Source organism: Rana temporaria, chromosome 6 (genome assembly GCF_905171775.1).
Source record: "Rana temporaria chromosome 6, aRanTem1.1, whole genome shotgun sequence".
NCBI lineage: Eukaryota > Metazoa > Chordata > Amphibia > Anura > Ranidae > Rana > Rana temporaria.
In genome coordinates this window covers 164,123,612-164,145,928 of record NC_053494.1, presented here as the reverse complement: position 1 = coordinate 164,145,928, position 22,317 = coordinate 164,123,612, and the positions used below count along the sequence as shown (strand labels likewise).

Sequence of the window (22,317 nt, the reverse complement as noted above, 5' to 3'; positions counted from 1 at the left end):
AGTATTGGGACACCTGCCTTTACATGAATTTAATGCCATCCCAGTCTTCGTTCGTATGGTTCAATATTGAGTTGGCCCACCCTTTGCAGCTATAACAGCTTCAATGCTTCTGGGAAGGCTTTCCCCAAGGTTTAGGAGTGTGTCTATGGACCATTCTTCCAGAAGCGCATTTGTGAGGTCAGGCACTGATGTTGGATGAGAAGGCTTGGCTTGCAAGTTTCCGCTTGAATTTACTGTGCAGGCCAATCAAGTACATTTTTCTACAATATCGCATACATACAGTAATTTCCTCACCAGTGGGTATTTGCCCAATATAATTTTTTGTATTTCAAAGAGATGTTTATTAAAGAATAAAAAGCTCCTGAGCAGACAATAACGTAGTGCTTCACAGTGAGAGTGTACATCTTATATTTCAAAATTTGAGCAAAAATTCAACATGCTACCGTAACAGCAGTAATGTATTTATTCCCATTGGTTCACAAGTTAGGTAGGTATCATCATAGCAGGTACTGCTAAAAGTAAAGCATATGAATCCATGCAATACCAGGTCAATTGGGGAAAGACCAGGAGTATTTAACCAGCCGTCACGTACTTTCTCAACATTCACAGTGTTTAGGTGCTCGAAACAGAGCAATACCCATGTGAACAACATCCCTTGTGATGGCATAGGCCATGTTAGGTTCTCTTTATTAAGAGATCTGGGGTTGTCTGTCCTCCAAAGCATCTGATCAAACCAAGATCAATTGCTTTACAAGTCTAAGTTTGTAAGCAAACAAACCAGAAGTGATGAATCCTCAACGCTTCGGGTTTCTGACGTCATGAGGGGAGGAACAACGGAAGTTCCTCTTACTCTGTACAGTGCATCCACTGCGATCAGTCACACTGGTACCAGGCTTTCAGGTGGGATGGGAGAGCCTGGTAAAGGAGATGGGGGATGACCCCCTTCTGTCACCTGTAAAAGTGATTGGGAGGTGGTATAGCCGCTCGGATCACCTCAAGGCTCTATTCACACCTAGGCGATTTAAAATGGCCGCTATTCTGCCCAGGATTACACAATCACAGCAAAACGTAGGCACGGGTTTGCAATGCCATCATTTCTCAATGGCACCCCAAATGCGTCGGCGATAATGCCACGAAAAGGCCAGCATTTAAGCAAAAACCCAAGCAAGCAACGTTCAGTCTGAACCTGCGTCCTGAGAAAACATGCAGAGACAAAAAGGGTTAGGGATTCTGCGTAGTTCCCCCAGACAAGTCTCATAGGGAGGCTCCTACCATAAGTGCGGAGTGTTAACATAAACCCCTAGGTTCAACTGTGCATTTAGAAACTGACTAGAAAAGGAGTTATTTCCCATTGCTAAATCTATCCTAAAACACATTCCATACCATGGTTAAAGAAGCAGGTGTAGTGGTTGACAACTGGCTAGTGGAAACCCCATGTATCTATAAGGCTCCATTTCTTCACCAGTAAAAGTAAGTGGGTGTCCAACAGCAGCTAGAGTTTACGTCCTCCTTTTAATCAGCAAACTGCAAAACAGTTGAGTTTACACTGCTAACCTGCAGCATGAATTTTTTTAAGAATAAGGAATTTTCACATTATTTCAATCGGCTTTACAATACCAGGATGTTGCGTTGCAAGTGACAGATTCTCTTTAGTTTTTCAGCACATCCGCACTTTTAAGGTGTCTCTTTCTTCTTGTATACCTCTACCTCCTGTATCAGTACAGAAAGGTTACAATAACATTTTTTTTAGCCTTGGCATCTGAGTGTAGATATGCTCTATCCATTTTCAGGGACACATCCACACACAATTGTTGGCAAGCTAATCTTGTGATTCCCATGAAAGACTCACTTTTCAGCTACAATGACAGCTGCCCCACACTGGCAGTTACTGTATCATACACATGTCTTAAATTCTGTAATCAGCAGCCAGCAGGTGCTGTATCGCATTCAGCACACCACATCCACTCAATACAGACATCCCCAAACACACAGAGGCTGGTTTTTGTCAAATGTTTTATTGAGTGTAGACATCTGGAGTACTGTAAAACATGCATTATCTGTAGATTCAAAAAAAGAGCCAGCCACATTGTCCTCACTGTCAGATGTGTCAGGCTTGGCATACATGATGGAGATTAATGAAGTATCATGAGACTAGAGCGAGTCCTGAAAAGCATCTATGATTTCAAGTAGGATCTTAATCATTTGGAAAGCACATTTACTGAACTTGTATTTTCACAGTGAGGTGACACGTATCGCTTCAAAACAAACAGCATTTATTTGGTGGGGAGGACGAATGGGAAAATGGATCCCAGTTTAGTATTTAATAACAGAAGTATTCTAAGTACAAATAAAAAAAGCAGCCTTTGTTTTGGCATTTAAAATTATTTCTTTTTGGGTTGTTGAGGTGTATTGAATTTAAAGAAAATAATGTCTCCATCTTCTACCGTGTAATTTCTCCCTTGTTGTCTGTATTTTCCTGCAGCCTGTAAAACACACAAAATATACAGAATATTAATTCTTGGTAGACAAACACTGCAGACTGTATTTATAAAGCAGGAGATCTGAAATTCACTGCAGGTGAATCTTATTGCTCCATTCATTTAAATGACAGTGATTGATTTACTACAAGTGAATGTCCAGTGAAATTTGTTATGTACAGACATTGTGATCACTATCTGGGCTCTGCCTTTTAAACTGGAAATCTGCCTTTTCATCACAGAAGCTTGCACTTATACAGTTGGTTAAGCTGCATATATTTATTTTAAAAATGCCTTAGACTTTAATTATATATGAACTTTATTCAAGTAAACTTTCTCTTTGACCTGGGCATTATATCAGAGTGGCATAAAATGAACATGTACTTTACTCATACTAATAAAAAGGTTCACTTTGCAAGAGAAATTTAAGATTCCCACCTTCCCCATGCTGATTATGATCCTTCACTATGCTTCCAAATATTCCCTTCTTCCCCATTTGACAGTACTTGCACTTGATGACTTACCACCTAAAATGCCCAGCACTGTATTGTGGGAGACAGGGGGAGTGTCATGTGTTCGCCCATACCCAGGAGTTTTACATATTTTAAGTGCAGTCTGGGGGTAGGGGAGCATAGGGAAAGCAAGTACCAACTCCTTAAAATGATATTAACGTTTTTGTTTAAAAAGAACGAACATGATATACTTACCTGCTCTGTGCAGTGTTTTTTCACAGAGCAGCCCTGATCCTCCTCCTCTGGGGTCCCTCGCCAGCACTCCTGGCCCCTCCTACCTGCCGAGTGCCACTACAGCAAGCAGCTTTCCATGGGGCACCCGAGCCCAGCCTCTATGTGTCCATTCAGACATGGAGCCACAGCTTCGCCCCACCCCCTCTCTCTCCTCATTGGCTCACTGACTTTGACAGCAGCGGTAGCAAATGTCTCTGACAATGTGGAGGGGGGTACTGGAAAGCTGAGACTCTCCTGCAACATTGCTGAATCAAGATTGGGCTCAGGTAAGTATTAGGAAGGCTGCTGCACATAGAAGGTTTATCTTCATGCATTAAAGGGGTGGTTCCCCCTAAAACAAATTTCTAACAATACATTCGTAAGACCCGTTACACTGCGGGTAGGCTGGCTTTTGTTTTGTTTTTTTAGTACATACCTCGATATCGGCATTTCGTCCCTTGGCGGTGGGCGTTCCTAGTTGATTGACGTTCCTCCGACGGGCGCATACTGCGCGTCACGACTTTCCGACAGAAGCCGAACGTCATTGCGCAGGCGCCGTATAGTCGGCTCACCTACTGCCCACTAGCCCTAAGGGAGCGTGGGCAATTCTGTGAAAAGCTTTTAACCACTTTCATACTGCGCCTATTTTGGCATTCCTCTCCTACTAGAAAATTACTCAGAACCCCAAAACATATATGTTTTTTTTTTAGCAGACACCCTAAGGAATACAATGGCGGTCATTGCAACTCTTTATATCCCACGGTATTTACGCAATCATTTTTCAAACGCCTTTTTGGGGGGGGGGGGGACGGTTTCATGAATTAAATAACTCAAACAGTAGTTAGCCCAATTTTTTTTAATATAAGGTAAAAGATGATGTTACGCCCAACATGTCACGCTTTTAAATTGCGCACACTCATGGAATGGTGCCAAACTTCGGTACTTAATATACGATATACGTCGGCAACGCGCTCGCTACCCGGTCCGAAGCTCCGTGACCGCGCCGGTGGTACCCGATCGCCGCCGGTGTCCCGCGATCGGTCACAGAAGCTGAAGAACGGGTGAGGTGTGTGTAAACACATCTTCCCCGTTCTTCATTGTGGCAATGTCAGTGATCATCTGTTCCCTGATATAGGGAAAGACGATCACTGACGTCACACTTAACCCCTACAGCGCCCCCTAGTGGTTAATTCCTAAACTGCAATTGTCATTTTCACAGTAATCAGTGCATTTTTATAGCACTTTTCGCTGTGAAAATGACAATGGTCCCAAAAATGTGTCAAAATTGTCCGATGTGTCCGCTATAATGTCGCAGTCACGAAAAAAATCGCCGGCATTAGTAGTAAAAATAAAATTATTAATAAAAATGCCATAAAACTATCCCCTATAAATTTTGTGCAAACCAATGGATAAACGCTTATTGCGATTTTTCTTACCAAAAATAGGTAGAAGAATACGTATCGGCCTAAACTGAGGAAAAAAAATGTTTTTTTTAATATATTTTTTTGGGGATATTATAGCAAAAAGTAAAAAATATTGAATTTTTTTCTAAATTGTCGCTTTATTTTTGTTTATAGCACAAAAAATATAAACCACAGGAATGATCAAATACCACCAAAAGAAAGCTCTATTTGTGGGGAAAAAAGGACACCAATTTTGTTTGGGAACCACGTCGCACGACTGTGCAATTGTCAGTTAAAGCGACGCAGTGCCAAATCGCAAAAAGGGACAAGGTCCTTAACCTGCATAATGGTCCGAGTCTTAAGTGGTTAAAAATTTCCATAGGCGACGCTTTAATTATTTTTACACGTTACAAGTTTAGAGTTAGAGAGGTCGAGTGCTAGAATTTTTGCTTGCGCTCTAACGCACGCGGCGATACCTCACATGTGGTTTGAACAGCGCTCACATATGTGGGCGGGACTTGCGTGTGTGTTCGCTTCTGAGCGCGAGCTACCAGGGACAGAGGAGTATTACATTTTTTATTTTACTTTATTTTTACACTATCTTTTACATTTTATTTTTTTTGATCACTTTTATTCTTATTATAAGGAATTTAAACATCCCTTTCCAATCTAATCTAATCTATCCTCTTTATGGAGAGATGCGGGTCAATAAGACCCCCACATCTCTCCTCCAGGCTGGAAAGCATGAGATCGGAGAAAAATAAATTCACATGATTACCAGCCGCGACCGCGGCTTTGTTTACATTCGCGGCCCGGACCTGACGTCATAACGTCATGCCCGGGCCTCCGACAGTCATAGAGATGACTGGTGATCATCTGGTCACTGGAAATCTCTATGGTCGTCATGTGGCGGCGGCGATTCTTTCTCCGGGTCCCCGATGGCACGGGAGAGCCCGGAGAAGCACCCCTCCCATCGCCTGTAAAAACTATCAAGAGGCAGAACTGCCGCTATGATCATTCTTATGGTGCACAAAATAATGATATCTGGATGATGCCTGTAGCTAGATATCCACCCTGAAAGTCAGGACGTCATATGACGTACTGCATACGGGAAGTGGTTAAACACTTGAAACCTAAGAAGTACAGTAAACAGAAAGTGCATACTTGTCATCTCTCCTGTCTATTTGGTGTATGCAGTCAGCAGTGAGTACTGGGGCTGCAGATTGCGCATCAAGCGGCTATGTGTGTTGGATGATGGAGGTACACACAGGGATATCAAGGCAAGATCCTTCTATTATTACAAATTGGAAAAATCTGTTTTGAATCCACAAGAGCCTATTTTGCACAAATACGGGCTCACTTTAGCAAAACAAAAAGTCTTCACAATTCCCTGCATGCATTACTTCTCTCTCCTAAGGCCACCTTGAGCTGCTCTGTGTATTACTGAAAGCTGCGGATCCAGTGAGCACATGGAAACTGGTGACATCTGACATTGAGGTGAAGATGCTGCAAAGTGTGGGATATTATTACCCGGGGGAGATACTTAAAAGTAGTTGCACTTCCTTACTTTAAGGCTCCATGCACACTGGCTTAAAGGGGTTGTAAAAGTTCATTTTTTATTTTCTAAATGGGTTCCTTTAAGCTAGAGCATTGTTGGTTCACTTACCTTTTCCTTCAATTTCCCTCCTAAATGTTTTTTTTTTCTTTGTTTTCTTTGTCTGAATTTCTAACTTCCTGTTCCTCCTCAGTAAGCTGTTCGGGCTGACTAACCCCCAGCCAGAACAGCTCGGATGATGGTGGAAAGCTTACTGAGGAGAAACAGGAAGTGAGAAATTCAGACAAAGAAAAAAAACATTTAGAAGGGAAATTGAAGGAAAAGTTAAGTGAACCAACAATGCACTAGCTTAAAGGAACCAATTTAGAAAATAAAAAACAAACCTTTACAACCCCTTTAAAAAACGTTGCTTTTAAAGGAGTTTTATGTTCTGCCTGTAGAAGCAACTCAATGTTATCCTATGTGTTCATGCACATTAGGATGTTTACAGGCATATTTTGAGATCAACGTTAAGAGGCAGAAAAAAAAAAACCTTGTTCACGTTTCTGATTGGAGCTCACTGGCAGAAAAAAAATGTAAAACTCTCCTAAAAACTCGTCTAAACTTAATACAAAAAATCCTCTATATGGACGTTTTTTACTCGAAAGAGAACAGACCTTTTTTTAAGCCCAGTGTGCATGTAGTCTATATAGCTCACTAAGGTCCTAAGATCATGCTTGTAGGGTGACTTTTCAGGGTGCATTAGAACTGAACAAGAGCTTAATTACAGATGTCATTCTATTGTTAACCTACCAGTAAAAAGATTACACCATTGCTTACTACTTTGGAAAGGTACAATCTCCAGGTCTGTCATCCTAGTCCTATTTAGAGCCAATGAGGAGAACACCTGATATACTGTACAGATGTTTCTAGTCAGTGATGTATCCAGTAGTGAAGATAACATAACACTACACACAAAAAAAAAAAAAAAAAAAAAGCCTTTAAAGTTCCGATATCCCGGTTGAGAGTTCCTTTTACCTGAATACTAGCATGAGATTTCACCCTTTGACACATGCTTGATCTGCAATACCTTCATATTCAGTGAGGCAACGGTTAACAAAGGCATAAATCTTATATGCAGTTGAACCCCAAGGCCGCGTACACACGATCGGTCAAAACCGATGAAAACAGACTGAAGGTCCGTTTTCATCGGTCCAAACCGATCGTGTGTGGGCCCCATCGGTCAGTTAACCTTCGGTCAAAAAAATTAGAACTTGCTTTAAAATTGAACCGATGGACGCCTAACCGATAGGTCAAAACCGATCGTTAGTATGCAAAAGCATCGGTTAAAAACCTGCGCATGCTCAGAATCAAGTCGACGCATGCTTGGAAGCATTGAACTTCGTTTTTTTTCAGCACGTCGTTGTGTTTTACATCACCGCGTTCTGACACGATCGGTTATTTAACCTATGGTGTGTACGCACATCAGACTATCAGTCAGCTTCATCGGTTAACCGATGACAACGGTCCTGATGGACTGATCGTGTGTACGCGGCCTAAGACGACCATCCTGAAAATCCCTGAGGTGTATATTCTGGTGTAATGATATGACCCCAGACACTCTGACCTGCCATGACATTGCCATGTGCTGGGGTATATGGAGAGGAGAGTCTCAGCTTCTGCATCACAAGAGCTTCCATGTCAGGAAAAAGAATTGCCATTAAAAAAAAAAAGAAGAAAAGGAAAGTGTTACAACCTGAAAAAAACACAGGACTCCAATACTGAAAAATGTGGGCGACATGTATACTCGAGTCCCTGATATCCGGTGAATTCTCAGCTGCATACATTATTTCAGCAGAAGGAATTTAGGAGGGGTTGTTATGTAGCTTAAGCATAAAAGTATTATTTCTCTGTGTAATTGGTATTGTGACATTTCTCCCCCAACCTCTCAAATAATAAGATAATAATAAGATTACAATGATTTCAGGAGCCATGGATTTATAATTTCAGTATTCTAGCGAGCACAAAAGAAATCCATATTAGGATGTACAAGGGAACAACAGTGATCTCCAGGAAGCCGCATGTCACACATAATAATACTGGAACGCAGGAGAATGAATATCCAGCACAGACACACATCCATCGACTCCACTGGTTTACAGACACTAGACATTTATACATTCACGGACAGACACTGGAAAAACTTCTGTTGTCAACAGCAATTGTCATGCACAGCTTCTAAATTACAATAAAGGAGGTCACTACCACTCACAAATTCTTCTGAAAATCCTACTTGCCTGGCTCTCATCTTCCAAGGGAATGCGGAGCAATGCCTAAAGTATCAGTCCACATTTGCCAACCTAAATATATATTCTGTTCTATGCACATCTGCAACTCTATTAACCTATCACGCTGATACTGGTTAAATGGTATTTAAAGTGATACTAAACACATTTATGTTTCATTTACATTGTCCCTTCTATTTCTATATGCTGATGACGAGGCTCTTTACCCATGTGACAGCGTGTGGGGAGAGCTGATCAGCGGCATTACCGCACAGGGGAGACCAGCACAAATAATTAATGCCCTGATTATCAGTGCAGCCCCAAAAGTACCCAGCAGCGATGCCAGTTAGTGCTGCCTTTCAGTGGCGCATATTAGTGTCACCTCATCAGTGCCTTTCAGTGCAGCCCATCAGTCCTGCCTCATCAGCGCACATCAGTGAAGGAGAAAAATTACTTATTTACAAACTTTTCTAACAAACGAAGAAAAACTCTTTTTTTTTCAGTCTTTTTTAGTTTAGCAAAAAATAAAAAAAAACATTGGTAAATACCACCAAAAGAAAGCTCTATTTGTGGGGGGGAAAAAGTGACGTCAATTTTGTTTGGCAGCCAAGCAATTGTCATTCAAAGTGCGACAGCGCTGAAAATTGGCCTGGGCAGGAACGTGCCCAATACTGAAATTATTAAATTTGCATATAAATATGTATTTGAACTGAAATCTTTATTATTTTGTGGAAATAACATGGCGTGGTCGGATTTCTGCCAGTCACAGGCTATGCCACGCCCCTCCAGCCTGTGTTTTCGAATAAGAGGGAGGTGAATCAAGATGTAATATCCAGCTCCCATTGTGTTTAGCTGGTAAGTGGACATGGAGGGAGGGAGGGAATGGGCAGTCATTTACCACTGTGTATACTTCCACATGGGTGACTCTATAGTTACATGGGCTACTCAAATCTGATAGGGAAGAAATGCCGAGCATAGAAACTCACTGAAAACTGAGCATGTGCAGAGTTGCCATCACAGCTGCAAAATCTCTAGCTAAATTGGAGACATGGACAGAAGATAGAGCTAGAGAGCAGCAGGATCAACCAGGTTTTTTTTGCAGAATACAGGAAATTAATCTCATAGTAACTGAGTGAGTATGAACAGCATGTAATGCACCATTTATTGATATTTTATCATGTGGGTTTAGTGACAAATTTTTAACATTGTCTGAACAGTGTACTATAGGTATGCCTACACTAAAGACTAAAAAGTCTTACATGTAGTTGCCTGAACTTCCACCATTATCTCCAACGGATTATGTATCCTGGGAAAGTGCAGTGTGTCCTGAATGCAGAGTGCCGGGCTGCAATGGTGGCGCTCATGTGCATGTACGGGAGCGACCTCATTGCAGCCTGGGCATTTAAATGGCAGAAGTCAAACCTGGACCAGGGGCATATGGCAATGCACCACTGGAGGGCACTGATTGTATAGCAAGCCTGTTATAATGTGCTAGTATGCGGTGCATTAAACTGCAGGGGGCCTGGCTAAAAAAATAATCTGTGTTTATTCTAGCTTTAAACATAAATTTAGATTTCCAGTTGAGGTTACAAAAAATAAATACAAATAAATTTGTTATAGACAATAGTCATTTTGTTTTCTGCAACATACATTTAGCTACACCACCTTAAAGGGGAGTTCCAGCCAATATTTATGTTTATTAAAAGTCAGCAGCTACAAAAAGTGTAGCTGCTGGCTTTTAATAAACAGACACTTACCTGCTCCAGCGTTCCAGCGACGCGCCGGGGGCTCCGCTCCTCTCCCCCCCTCCCCAGCCGGCGTCTTCATTGTCACTGTGGGCACCCGGCCGTGGCAGCTTTCGGCTTCACGGCCGGGCACCCACTGCGCATGCGTGAGCGGCACTGCGCATGCGCGCGGCGCTGTTTGATTGGACAGGCGATCGCCTAGGACCTGTCACGTGTCCTAGGCGATCGCCTACAGGGAGGGGCTGCCAAAAGGCGATTAAGCTTAATCGCCTTTGCAGCCCCTCGGCGGAAGGAGGTAGTGGGACAGGAAGTCCCCTTCTCCTGAAGCCCCCACTTCCCCCCCCAAAAAATTACATGCCAAATGTGGCATGTAAGGGGGTGAGGAGTGGGATAAGCGAAGTTCCATTTTTGGGTGGAACTCCGCTTTAATGCTGTGTATAGGCTAAATTTGGCAGCAGGCCTATAATTAGAATTTCTTCGAAGAACAGTGCCTGGAGCCATAAACCATTGATATGTACTGTAGGCCAGGATGAATGAATCATTTTCCTTAGTGGGGTCAAAATACAAATATTTTTTGTCAGACAGAGCTGAGGGTTGTAGTAGTTCTCTACAGTTAACATTTATATACAACCCCAATTCCAAAAAAAGTTAGGACGTTGTGTAAAATCTACATAAAATAATGCAATGATTTGCAAATCTCATTAACCCAAATTTTATTCATTTATTCATATTTATTTAAACTAGAAACCATATCAAATGGTTACACAATTATACTATTTTAATCACTTTAAGTGGTTGTAAACCCATGGGGAGAAAAAAAATGCATAGCATACTAGCTCATTTTGATACACTTACCTTAGATCAAAGCCCCCTGCAGTGGTCCCGGCACACCTCTTTGGCCGGCGACGTCTCCCTGAGTTACTTCCGGGTATCGCGGGCTCTGTGATTGGCTGGAGCCGCGATAAAGTCACTCCCACGCATGTCGCCGGGAACATCACACTAGCTGAAGAAATGGCACATACGAGTCGTTTTTCAGTGCGCATGTGCCGATGACGTCGGCACATGCGTATACAGTGAGTATCTCCTAAACTATGCAAGTTTAGGAGACATTCACTTCAATTTATGTAGATTTTACACGACGTTCAAACTTTTTTGGAATTGGGGTTGTATTATTACTGAAAAAATTCTTCAAGTCCTTTTTTGACCTGTTCCTGTGCAGTAGGAGCTTATTTAAACACTCATGGGTTGTTTTACTGCAACCCAAAGTGTGACACAGTGGGCGTTATCACAATGCACAGGAACAGAGAAGTATGTATCTGGCCCAAAGCGAACTTAAGTGATATGATTGCTCTTCTAATATCCACAAAGTTGTTCCGGGAGACCAAGGTGGAAATAAAAGGTGGATGCTAAACATGTACTTTGTGTTATCACATTTAACTAAAGGCAAAACTTTTTTATTTTATTTTGGATAGAGTTGAGAGGGATTAGAACACTTTTATTGCTGTCTTTGTCCCTGTTAGTTGGATGTATTGGTCCTGCTTATCATTATCACTGAAAGTAAAAGTAAATCCCAAATTTTGGGTTGTCCCCAGAACAGTAATAGTAGGGATGCTAGTTTTGGTGACCTGTGGGCCCCCCCAGAGATTTTCAGGGATTTCCTCTCATTTCCTGTTTTGGCTAAGGGACATGGAAGTTAAAGTGGAGGTTCCATCAAAAATATAATTTCTCTTTAAAGTGTAGCTTAGACCTGAAAAAAAAAAAATATATATATATTTTTTTTACTCACCTTGAAATGCCTGTTGCTATGCGGTCCCACGAAATCTGCCTTCCTATTCACAGAGGATCCTGATGTTGGCTCCCTCGGCTCCCAGGATGCCGTGCGCTTCCCCTGTGTCTCCGGGCTTGTTGATGTTTATGGGTTGCCATCACAACGGCGTGCACTTTCGCCGCCGCCGCTCGTTGTGATGGCAACCCAAGTGTTTGAAGTTGCGGCGCTGCAGTTCTATTGCAGACGTACGAGAATAGGGCGGGACGGGCAATACTTTCAGCTAGTCATCCACCGTCATCCCTAGTATTCCCGGAACTAATTGCTTGTGGGCTTCACAATGCCCACAAGCAAAATGGGAACGATCAGCACACAAGAATATAAAGTGTGTGTTTGAAAGAACTCGGCGGAACTTCAAAATCTAGTAAGTGACACTACAAAAATAATAGAATGAGAGATGAAAGTACATATTTTAAAAAATTGAAAAATTTAATGGGAACCCCTCTTTAAGGTAAATCTCCGCAATGGATAAAAAATGGCAAAAACAGACCTTACAGGGGTTATAACCCTCCCGTACCCTTTCCAAAATGGCGAAATTTCAGCTTTCGGCACTGTCACGCTTTGAATGACAATTGCGCGGTTGTGCGACGTGGCTCCCAAACAAAATTGATGTCCTTTTTTTCCCCCATAAATAGAGCTTTCTTTTGGTGGTATTTGATCACCTGTGTGGTTTTTATTTTTTGCGCTATAAACAAAAATATAGCGAAAATTTTGAAAAAAAAAACACAATATTTTTTACTTTTTGCTATAATAAATATCCCATTTAAAAAAAAAAACAACATTTTTTTTCAGTTTAGTCCGATGTATTCTACATATTTTTGGTAAAAAAAAAAAAAAAAAAAAACGCAAAAAGGGTATAGTGATTGGTTTGCGCAAACGTTATAACGCCTACAAAATAGGGGATAGAATTATTACTTTTTTTTTCTTTACTAGTAATGGCGGCGATCTGCGATTTTTGTCACGACTGCGATATTACGGCGGACACTTGACACATTTTTGGGACCATTCACATTTATACAGCAAACAGTGCTATAAAAACGCACTGTATTGCTGATAACTGTATAAATGTGACTGGCAGGGAAGGGGTTAACACTAGGGGGCATCAAGGGGTTAAACATGTACCCTGGGAGTGATTCTTACTGTGGGGGGAGGGGACTGACTGGGGGAGGTGACCGATGGTTGTCCCTATGTACAAGGGACACACCATTGGTCTCCTCTCCTTAACAGGACATGGAGCTCTGTGTTTACACACAGAGCTCCACGTCCCTGGCTCTGTGACTGCCGATCGCAGGTGCCTGGCGGACATCGCGGCCGCCAGGCAAGCGAATCGGCACCTGTGTGATGCGGCGGGCGCGACCCCCAGTGACGCGCGGCCGGAGGCCGTATATAGACGGCCTCCCGTCAGATCAGAGCCACCTTGCGGCTGTAAATAGTCGGCCGCAGGATGGGAACTGGTTAAAACACATTTTTAATACATTAGAAGGTAAATTAAACTGCATGGTATGTTTAGGTAATTGTGTCCTTTAAAATAGAAGTCAAGGCAATATTTTTCCCGTAACAGAGGCAATCCATCCCACCAATCAATGTACCTTGCCTTTTATATCAGAGCTCTACATCCAGCATTCTTAAAATATCAGGCACTAAATCCATATGGGCTGTATTGGCAATTTGGCATACAATAGCAACAATTCTTACACTACGAAGGTCGAACCCTCCAGTGACATCAGCACCTCTCTACCTTCCCCTTTGTCATATCTGATCTCAAACGATCACTTTAAGGTACTTTCACAGCTTATGGTAATAAGTGATGGTTTTAATGCATGTATAGGGAGCCTCATAATTCAACTGTGTGTTTGTTCTAATGGCCCAACATATACCGTATACATTGTGGTGCACTGCGATTGTGGGTTAGGATTTTATTTAATTATTTGTGTTGCATTGGCACCCTATTTATAGTGAATGGGTTGCCTTAATACAGCACATGTTAATGCACTGCAACAGAGCACTTAAATGTCAATAGGCCCTGAAAAAAGTGAACTAAATTTCCTATTTAAAAAGGAAGATGGTAAATAATATTTTTTACTCTGTTTAATATTGAATAGAGTCCTCAGCAACACCAGGACTCTGTCTTTGCTTGTAAAGCATACATAAAACATACATGAAAAAAAAAAAAAAATCAAACATGGGATTGTGCATGGTGTGTGGTTTATTTTTATTCCCTTGATATACAATTTGGTTTACAATTAATTAAATGTAATAGTGTTCCTTTAAATGCTCAAGAGACCATTTAATCCATTTCCTTTGCTAACCGAAACAACTGGTAGAAAAATCAATACCCATTTGTGAATCTCTAGTATGTATTAAACAAGACACGTCTAACCGGTTCATTTGCACTTGAAAGCAGCCATCTGTAGAAGGCAGCTTTGCCTAAGCAGATATGATTGCTAATAATGAAATATCCCTGTAGACTACAAAGCCCACACAGCGCTATTCAGTGTATAGTTCACAGCGCTGGCATTAAATTACTTATGCTGTGCTGCTGGTTCCAGGCACAGGAGAATCAAACTTGAAATGATCAACCCTGATAGCACGGAGCAGACACCCTTCGCTGCAAAACTCACAGGCTAAGCGCCATACAAACCCACGCTTAACAGATATGTAGAAAATAAACAAGCCAAGCCTTTTATCCCAGTATCAAATCTATTTAAAACCCTTCCATTTATCTTTTTCTCGCCCCAAGTGTAGGGCGATAGCGGCGTGACAGTGATGTTCCTTTACATAAAGTGCCACCTACTAGCAGCACTCTTACATGCTCCGTAACTAATAACTGCACAGCAACCCATCAAAAACAAAATAAACTTACATGTGGCTGGATAAAGCTCACATTACTGGCGGATTATTGGAGAAAACACGGCTTCATTTTCCTGGGAGGATTTTCAGCTGGGAGGCTTGTAGGAGGAGATTCTCCTGGGTAGTAATAGACTTATTAGGGAGATTTGTGTGTGTTAAAATAATCTATTACTGGATGTGGCATGAATTGGAATGGGGGGAATTTAATGCCATCCTTTCTTCTAAACTGTCAAAGCAGCATTCATTTTGGGAAGGCTTTCTTTAGAATCCACGGTCTTTATTTAATAACTATGGTATATAAAAAAAAAATAATCGGTAACCAACAGCAACCAATCAGCATTTTTTTTTAATGCTTCCGAATTCACTTATAAAGTAGTGAAATCTCATTGGATGCCATTAATTAAGGCACCCCATTGACCTTTGCCCTGGTCATTTACATATTTCCCTAAAAATGATGGACTCATTCAGATGAGTGTACAAAATTATTAAATGTTAAAGCAAGATCCTGTGCTCAACGCTGCGCGCCTGTAATGTTTAGATGCGTACTGCGTTAAAGGAACACTAAAGCTTTGTTTTTTATTAGATCAATTGATTGCTGTAAGCTAGAGCATTTAAATATCACTTACCTCGTTTTTCCTTTTGACCTCCAAAATACAGTAATCCGGGTTTGAAAATGCCATTTCCTGTCACTCCTCTTCTTGCTTTCCACCAGCATCTGAGCCGTTTTGCATGGTGGAAAGCAGAATGTGCTCACCCCCTCCCTATGACTACAGCCCTGCGTGAAGATGCTCTCTTATCCCTCACAGGCATGGAGGCTAAGCCTAATGGGAACTGTAGTGATGTAGCAAGAATGAATGCGCACCGCAAACCAATAAGTCAGTGAGAATAACGATTCAGGAGTGATGGAGGTGAATAAAACAGCTCGATTTCAACAGGTATCAAACTAGTTATAATGCAAAACATTACTTTTTACTTTATCAGCTACTGTCAGACTTTAATTTAAGAGGAAAATATTTTTGTCTTTACAACCCCTTTTACGGAGTCTACTGGTCACTACCAGCTGACATGTAAATATTAACCATGTGCACCACCCAATACACATTACTGATGGTTAAATGTTGTGTCTGAATAAATCATTCACACAATGGTGGTGCACGCACAGAATGGCCTCAGCCTTCAGTTATACAGAATTGGCTGTGGTCATTCTGTACATGTGCTGCCACCAAATAAAGGACTCATTCAGGGCCAACATGTAAACATCAATAATGTGTAATCAGCGGTGCAGGCTCTGCTTCCTACATGTTATTATTGCAACAGTGGTAGCCAATAGGGTGGATGTGTGTTGTCTGCAGGTAAACATTAGCACAAACATATACTGTGTACTGCATAAAGAACACTGAAATGTACAGTCATGGATGCAAGCTGTGCTTTTTTTGTATGCTGCCAGACGCAGCTGGGTAAATCGCCCCAAAGACTTCTATACTCCTGCATACAAAACTATACACAGCTGTATGCATTTTTAACGCTTGTGTAAATGTGCTGTATTTACAATACAGTTTAGGAAGTTAGAATGGTAACTTTGTATTTATGTATTGAGAAGGATCATACATTTCACTTGGGCAATGGTGATCGCTCATTTCGCTGATAAAACTGAATTTTTCTGTAATTCTACAACATATTGCTGGCTGTACACAAGCCGAATTGAGGGCTGCTTTTTATGGTGAGATCTTTCACAGAGAGCATGGGGTGGAAAGTCAGAGGAACAGACGCCTATCCTTGTACTTTCACTTATATTCCCAAGATTGTGTTATGCAGTTCCCTGTCTTTAGTGAAAATGGAGAGGACAGTCCCAAAGGGATTCTGACATGTAAATAAAAAATCTCTACGCATGAAGATGAGAACTTCTAGAATTTAAGAATGCCTGACAGGACTTTGACAGAAGTTATATAGCTTGATGGCTGCAAGTGATACTGGAACTGGCAACCAGACTTGTGAATGAATGCAGTAAAATACGTATCTACACTCTATATACTGTAACTGTAACATTAAATGAATTTATAGCAGTGAGTCAGATTAATAATTTCATTTTCTAATCTGCGCAACAAAAAAATATTTACTATGCTGGGCAAAACTTTCTGGTAATTTATACTCATGCCAAATGGAGATTAGTGATATTTGTGAGGATGCCATAATTATGAAAGCTATAGCAATTATAACAACCGTGCACTGTATGTATGCTATATAGATGTAACATCACTTAGAATGACCAGAGCAGTCCTGACTGCTATTCAGAAATGTTTAGGTTGAAGAACGGCATCTGCCCTCTAGTGTCCAGAAAGTGGATCCACATAGCACAGCTTTCATGTGCTGTTGAATGCCGCATCATTCCTTTATTATTACAAATTGCACACATGATCGTCATGAAAATTTAAGGAAAAAGTTAGTGTGGATTACACCGAATTATTTATTGAAAGGCAAAATTAAAGTTGAACTAAACAAAAGAATACATTGTTTTTTTCTAGAACATGATAAGTATAGAGAGAGATTTGGCAATTTTTTGTGCCCGCATTGGGTGAAACGGACCTCAGACCCTCTATGCGCAATTGCAGTGGGTTCTGGGGGTGCCAGACCTGAAGGAGATGGCAAGACCTTATTGTATAATTAAAGGGGTTGTAAAGGTTCATGTTTTTTCACCTTAATGCATCCTATGCATTAAGGTGAAAAAACACCTGGCAATGACGACCCCCGTTCACATACCTGAGCCCGTTAACCTGCTGTGCGTGTCCCCCGGCGTCCTCTTCTCCGCGGAGTCTGGCCATTGATTGGATAGATTGAGAGCAGCACAGCTATTGGCTCGCGCTGCTGTCAATCACATCCAATGACATGGCTGCCGGGGGGCGGGACCGAGTCATACACTCTGTGTCTGACGCAGCATGTATGACGGGGAGCTAACCCCCTCGGGATAAAGCTTCCCAGGGGGGGTTTAGCTATTGCGGGGAGGAGCCGAGACAGCCGCTGAGGGACCCCAGAACAGGAGGATCGGGGTCACTCTGTGCAAAACAAACTGCACAGTGAGTATAACATGTTTGTTGTTAAAAAAAAAACATACAACCCCTTTAAAGATGCATATGTGACATTGCCTCTAATAAACTACGGATTTCTCCAATTAATGACTTCACACCTATTTGGCACAATGGGTTACTCCCTGAGTTCCTACAGATTCCTAACCTGGAGATCTGGGGCTCCCGGGGAACTTACTATTTGCACCACCTACTCAAAGATGGGGAACTGAAACGCTTCGATACCCTTCGCATTAAATTTTTGCTCCCAAACATTGTTTTTCAGAATCTTACAGGTACGCCATGCCATGCAATCCCAGTTCCCTCAGTCCCACCCACAGCCTACTTCCAATGCTATCACGGCAGTAGTTAAAAGCACAGACCCCCAAAAGCTAATCTCCACCTTCTATAATATACTCATCACGCTGGGAGAGGGAGGTGGGTAACTTAGAGGATGAGGAATGGAGTGAGGCCCTGGATTCTTGTAAAACCGTATCCCCTAAACTCTCTGATAGACTCTCTCAAATATTTATCATATATTGCCTGCCTCAACCCCCCTTCGAGTAGCTAAATATAAGAGGGGATAATCGAATACCTGCTCCCTGTGTCACCAAGAGATAAGCACATTCTTCTATCTCATATGGGCATGTCCTCTTTTACAGGGATTCTGGAAACAGGTTGTAGACTTCCTACACGACACTACGGGCGCTCCACTTACTCTAGACCCGAAGCAATGTATACTGGGGATATTCCTGGATTTGGAAATTAATAGATTCACAAGGATATTCCTACATGAAATGCTATTTTCAGCCAGGATGAGGCCGTCACCCCCCAGTTTCATTGACTGGAGGGTGGGCATGAACAACACCTTGCCCTATAAGAAATCCTTATATATAAACAGAAGGCGTCCAGCCAAGTACAACATTTTTTTAAGACCGGTGGCTTTCGGACTCTGACACCTGCACGTGACCAATGACCTAGGTCCTCCGGGGGTGTCACCCACTACTAACAATTAACCTGTCAGGTAGACTCTCAGCAGGTATTGCCATCTATACTCTGCTTGCTTGCAGCATGACCACTCATGGAACTTGTTTTGTATCTAAGCTGTATACTAATTTTCCACATGTGATAACTGTATTCCCCTAAAGAAACATGCAAGACTATGTTGTATATGTATATATATATATATTTTTTAAATTAAACAAAGGTGCTGTACTTTTATAAAAATGTTCATAAAAATGTAATGCAGTATGGCAGCCGGGAGGTATTCTGTACACTGTTGGTGTAAGGAACACCCCCAGAAATGTAATTTTCTACCTCTGTGAATGCATCACTGATATTCTCATACATTTGCACTAAGCTGCAACAAACATTTTAGGCATCCCCTGCAATAGGAATTACATTTTTAGCGAGATACTCCCTAAGGGTTAACTACTTCTAAAGGAATGTGGATACGGCAGCTTTCTTTATTAAGACACTGAACGTGCACCAGATGGTTATAAGTACACAGAAACAATATCGAAAGGACATGGCTAAATAAACAGCTTTTTGTTCAGAACAGAAAAAGCTCTGAATATGCTACAAAGTTTCTGAAAATCCTTGCAAAGTACATTGATCGCCCAGAGGGGGTTTTCTTTTCTCGACAAAAGTGGAGTTATACTTTAATACCAAATTCCTAACAGCATGTAAAATGTACAAAACAATATAAGGAAATTACATCAAATGACTCCATTACTAGTATGTCATTCCTAGATTATCTCCCTTATCCCAGAGGAGGAGCAAATTTATATCTTATTTTATTTTTTAGTTCAAAAGGCCTCATTCATATGTTTAAACAAGGTTCTTGGCAGATTACCCTGCTCTCACTTCCTCCTGTTACATGTGCCAACCTAACCTAATAGAACATGTTTGTTATTTTAATAGGAAAAAAAAGCCAAGACTTTACAATCACTTTAAAGTGGAGGTTCACCCGGAAATGACAATTTTTAAGATTAGATTCATGCTCATTTTGTCTAGGGGAATCGGCTAGTTTTTTTTTTAAATCAAAGCAGTACTTACCGTTTTAGAGATACATCTTCTCCGCTGCTTCCGGGTATGGGCTGCGGGACTGGGCGTTCCTTCTTGATTGACAGTCTTCCGACAGGCTTCCGACGGTCGCATCTATCGCCTCACGTTGGTGCGCAGGCGCCGTATAGTGCCGCACCGACGTTCGGCTTCTTTCGGCTACTCGTGACGCGATAGATGCGACCGTCGGAAGCCTGTTGGAAGACTGTCAATCAAGAAGGAACGCCCAGTCCCGAAGACCCATACCCGGAAGCGGTGGAGAAGATCGCTCTCTAAAACGGTAAGTACTGCTTCGTTTTTAAAAAAACTAGCCGATTCCCCTAGACAAAATTAGCATGAATCTAATCTTACACAGGCCATCATGAAAAATTTGAAACATTCCTTAGAAGGAACTAAATCAAACATAGCTGATAAAGAGACAGTTAAAAAAAGTTCTGCTTTTCATGGAGTCTCTCAATCATCCCTGTTCTCCCATATTAGGCACATATTGATGGTATGCATTAAGCCACGCAAAGAGCCAAAACCTTATAATGACCCTCAAAATAAGATACAAACTACTTTTCTCCTGAACTCCGCTCTACCTTTCTGATTAAAATTACCTAGCATTTTAGAAGAAAAACCTTCCTAAGAGTTCCTTGACTAAACCCAAGTGATTTTAATCAGACAGATAGACAGAAGTTCAGGAGCGAAGTATTTTGTACGGTATGGAGGAGGTCATACTGGAGGGTCTGTTACTGATCTTGACTAGTGGTGCTCAACAGCCATCCTTAAGGTCACTGCACTGCACATATTCCAGACCTCTTAAGTATTACTGGTAAAATGATTAGCACACTTTGCATAAAGTGTAACTAATAGCAAAATCTGAAATTATATATAAGATGCAGTCTGTAAATAGCATTAACACAGCAGTTTTTATATATCTGAATTCCCCCTGCAATAGTTCTGTAATCTAATAGTTTGGACAGCAGATCTGTTATTTTTTCACTTCTTTAGGACTTGTTCACACGTGAGGTTGGGAGGGGAGCAGTAAAACTAGGCAGTTGAGCCACGGTTTACCACACCCAACTGCTCACCTGAACACTAAAGATACCTCACAGCTGCAGTAAAACTTAAACAGTATATTACTTTTGGCGGGTGAGAAATAGCTGCTTAACCTACATGGTTAAGGAGATATTTGCTGAAAACACAGCACCGATGTCTTCGGTGCAGGCGCACTGATCCTGCCATTTTTGTGAATGGGATAATGCTATGCTCATTATGCCTTTCTCTTGCAGGGTCTTTTTTTTAAGGACATTTTATTTTGGGTTTACTCCCTCTTTAATCCAGGCCAAGTTGTCCAGCAAATGTGGCAATTACAGGGGATGGGACAAACCAAATAACAATGCAGAGGGTGCTTACAATGGTCATCCTTTATTAATATTGCATGTATTAGGGGTGTTCCAGTCGTTTTTAATGTTTATTAAAAGTCAGTAGCTACAAAAAGTGTAGCTGCTGGCTTTTAATAAACAAACACTCACCTGCTCCACGTTCCAGCGACGCGCCGGCCGGGGCTCCTCTCCTCTCCGGCCGGCGTCTTCATTCTAAGTGTGGGCACCCGGCCGTGACAGCTTTTGGCTTCATGGCTGGGCACCCACTGCGCATGCGTGAGCGGGGCTGCGCCATCTGATTGGACAGTCGATCGCCTGGGACCGGTCACGTGTCCCAGGCGATCGCCTACAGGGAGGGGCTGCCTAAAGGCGATTAGACCTTAGCAGCCCCTCGGCGCAAGGAGGAAGTGGAACAGGAAGTCCCACTCCTCCTGAAGCCCCCACTCCCCCCCCCAAAAAATTACATGCCACCCTAGACCACCAGGGATGACAATGACAGAAATAATGGATGCCAATCAGTGCCCGCAATGGATGCAAATCAGTGCCCACAATGGGCATCACTGATTGGCAGGCATTGTTTTGCACTGATTGGCATCCATTAGTACAACACATACGTTAGTGCCACCTATCAGTGCCCATCTAAGCCCACCTGTGCCACCTATCAGTGCCCATCCATGCCGCCTATCAGAGCCCATCCGTGCCGCCTATCAGTGCTGCCTATTAGTGCCCATCATCAGTGCCACCTCATCGGTGCCCATCAGTGCCGCCTTATCAGTGCCCGTCAGTGCAGCAGTACCATCAGTGCCCATCACTGAAGAAGAAAACATACTTATTTACAATGTTTTATAACAGAAACAAAAAAATGATTTTTTTTTCAAAATGTTCGGTCATTTTTTAATTTTTTTTGGCAGAAAATAAAAATCCCAGAGGTGATCAAATACCACCAAATAAAAGCTCTATTTGTGATAAAAATTTAGTTTGGG

At 41.9% G+C, this 22,317-nt stretch overlaps 1 protein-coding gene across 2 annotated transcripts in view; it reads right to left on the bottom strand.

Moving 5' to 3' along the window:
• Positions 1–1,996: 1,996 nt before the first annotated feature.
• Positions 1,997–22,317, bottom strand: part of OLA1 (Obg like ATPase 1) — a 254,617-nt gene continuing 234,296 nt past the window's right edge. For both annotated transcript variants that reach the window (XM_040357724.1, XM_040357723.1), the window contains exon 11: positions 1,997–2,483. In XM_040357724.1, coding sequence (XP_040213658.1) covers positions 2,382–2,483 — 102 coding nt within the window. In that variant the 3' untranslated portion in view covers positions 1,997–2,381. The remainder of the gene's footprint in view (positions 2,484–22,317) is intronic.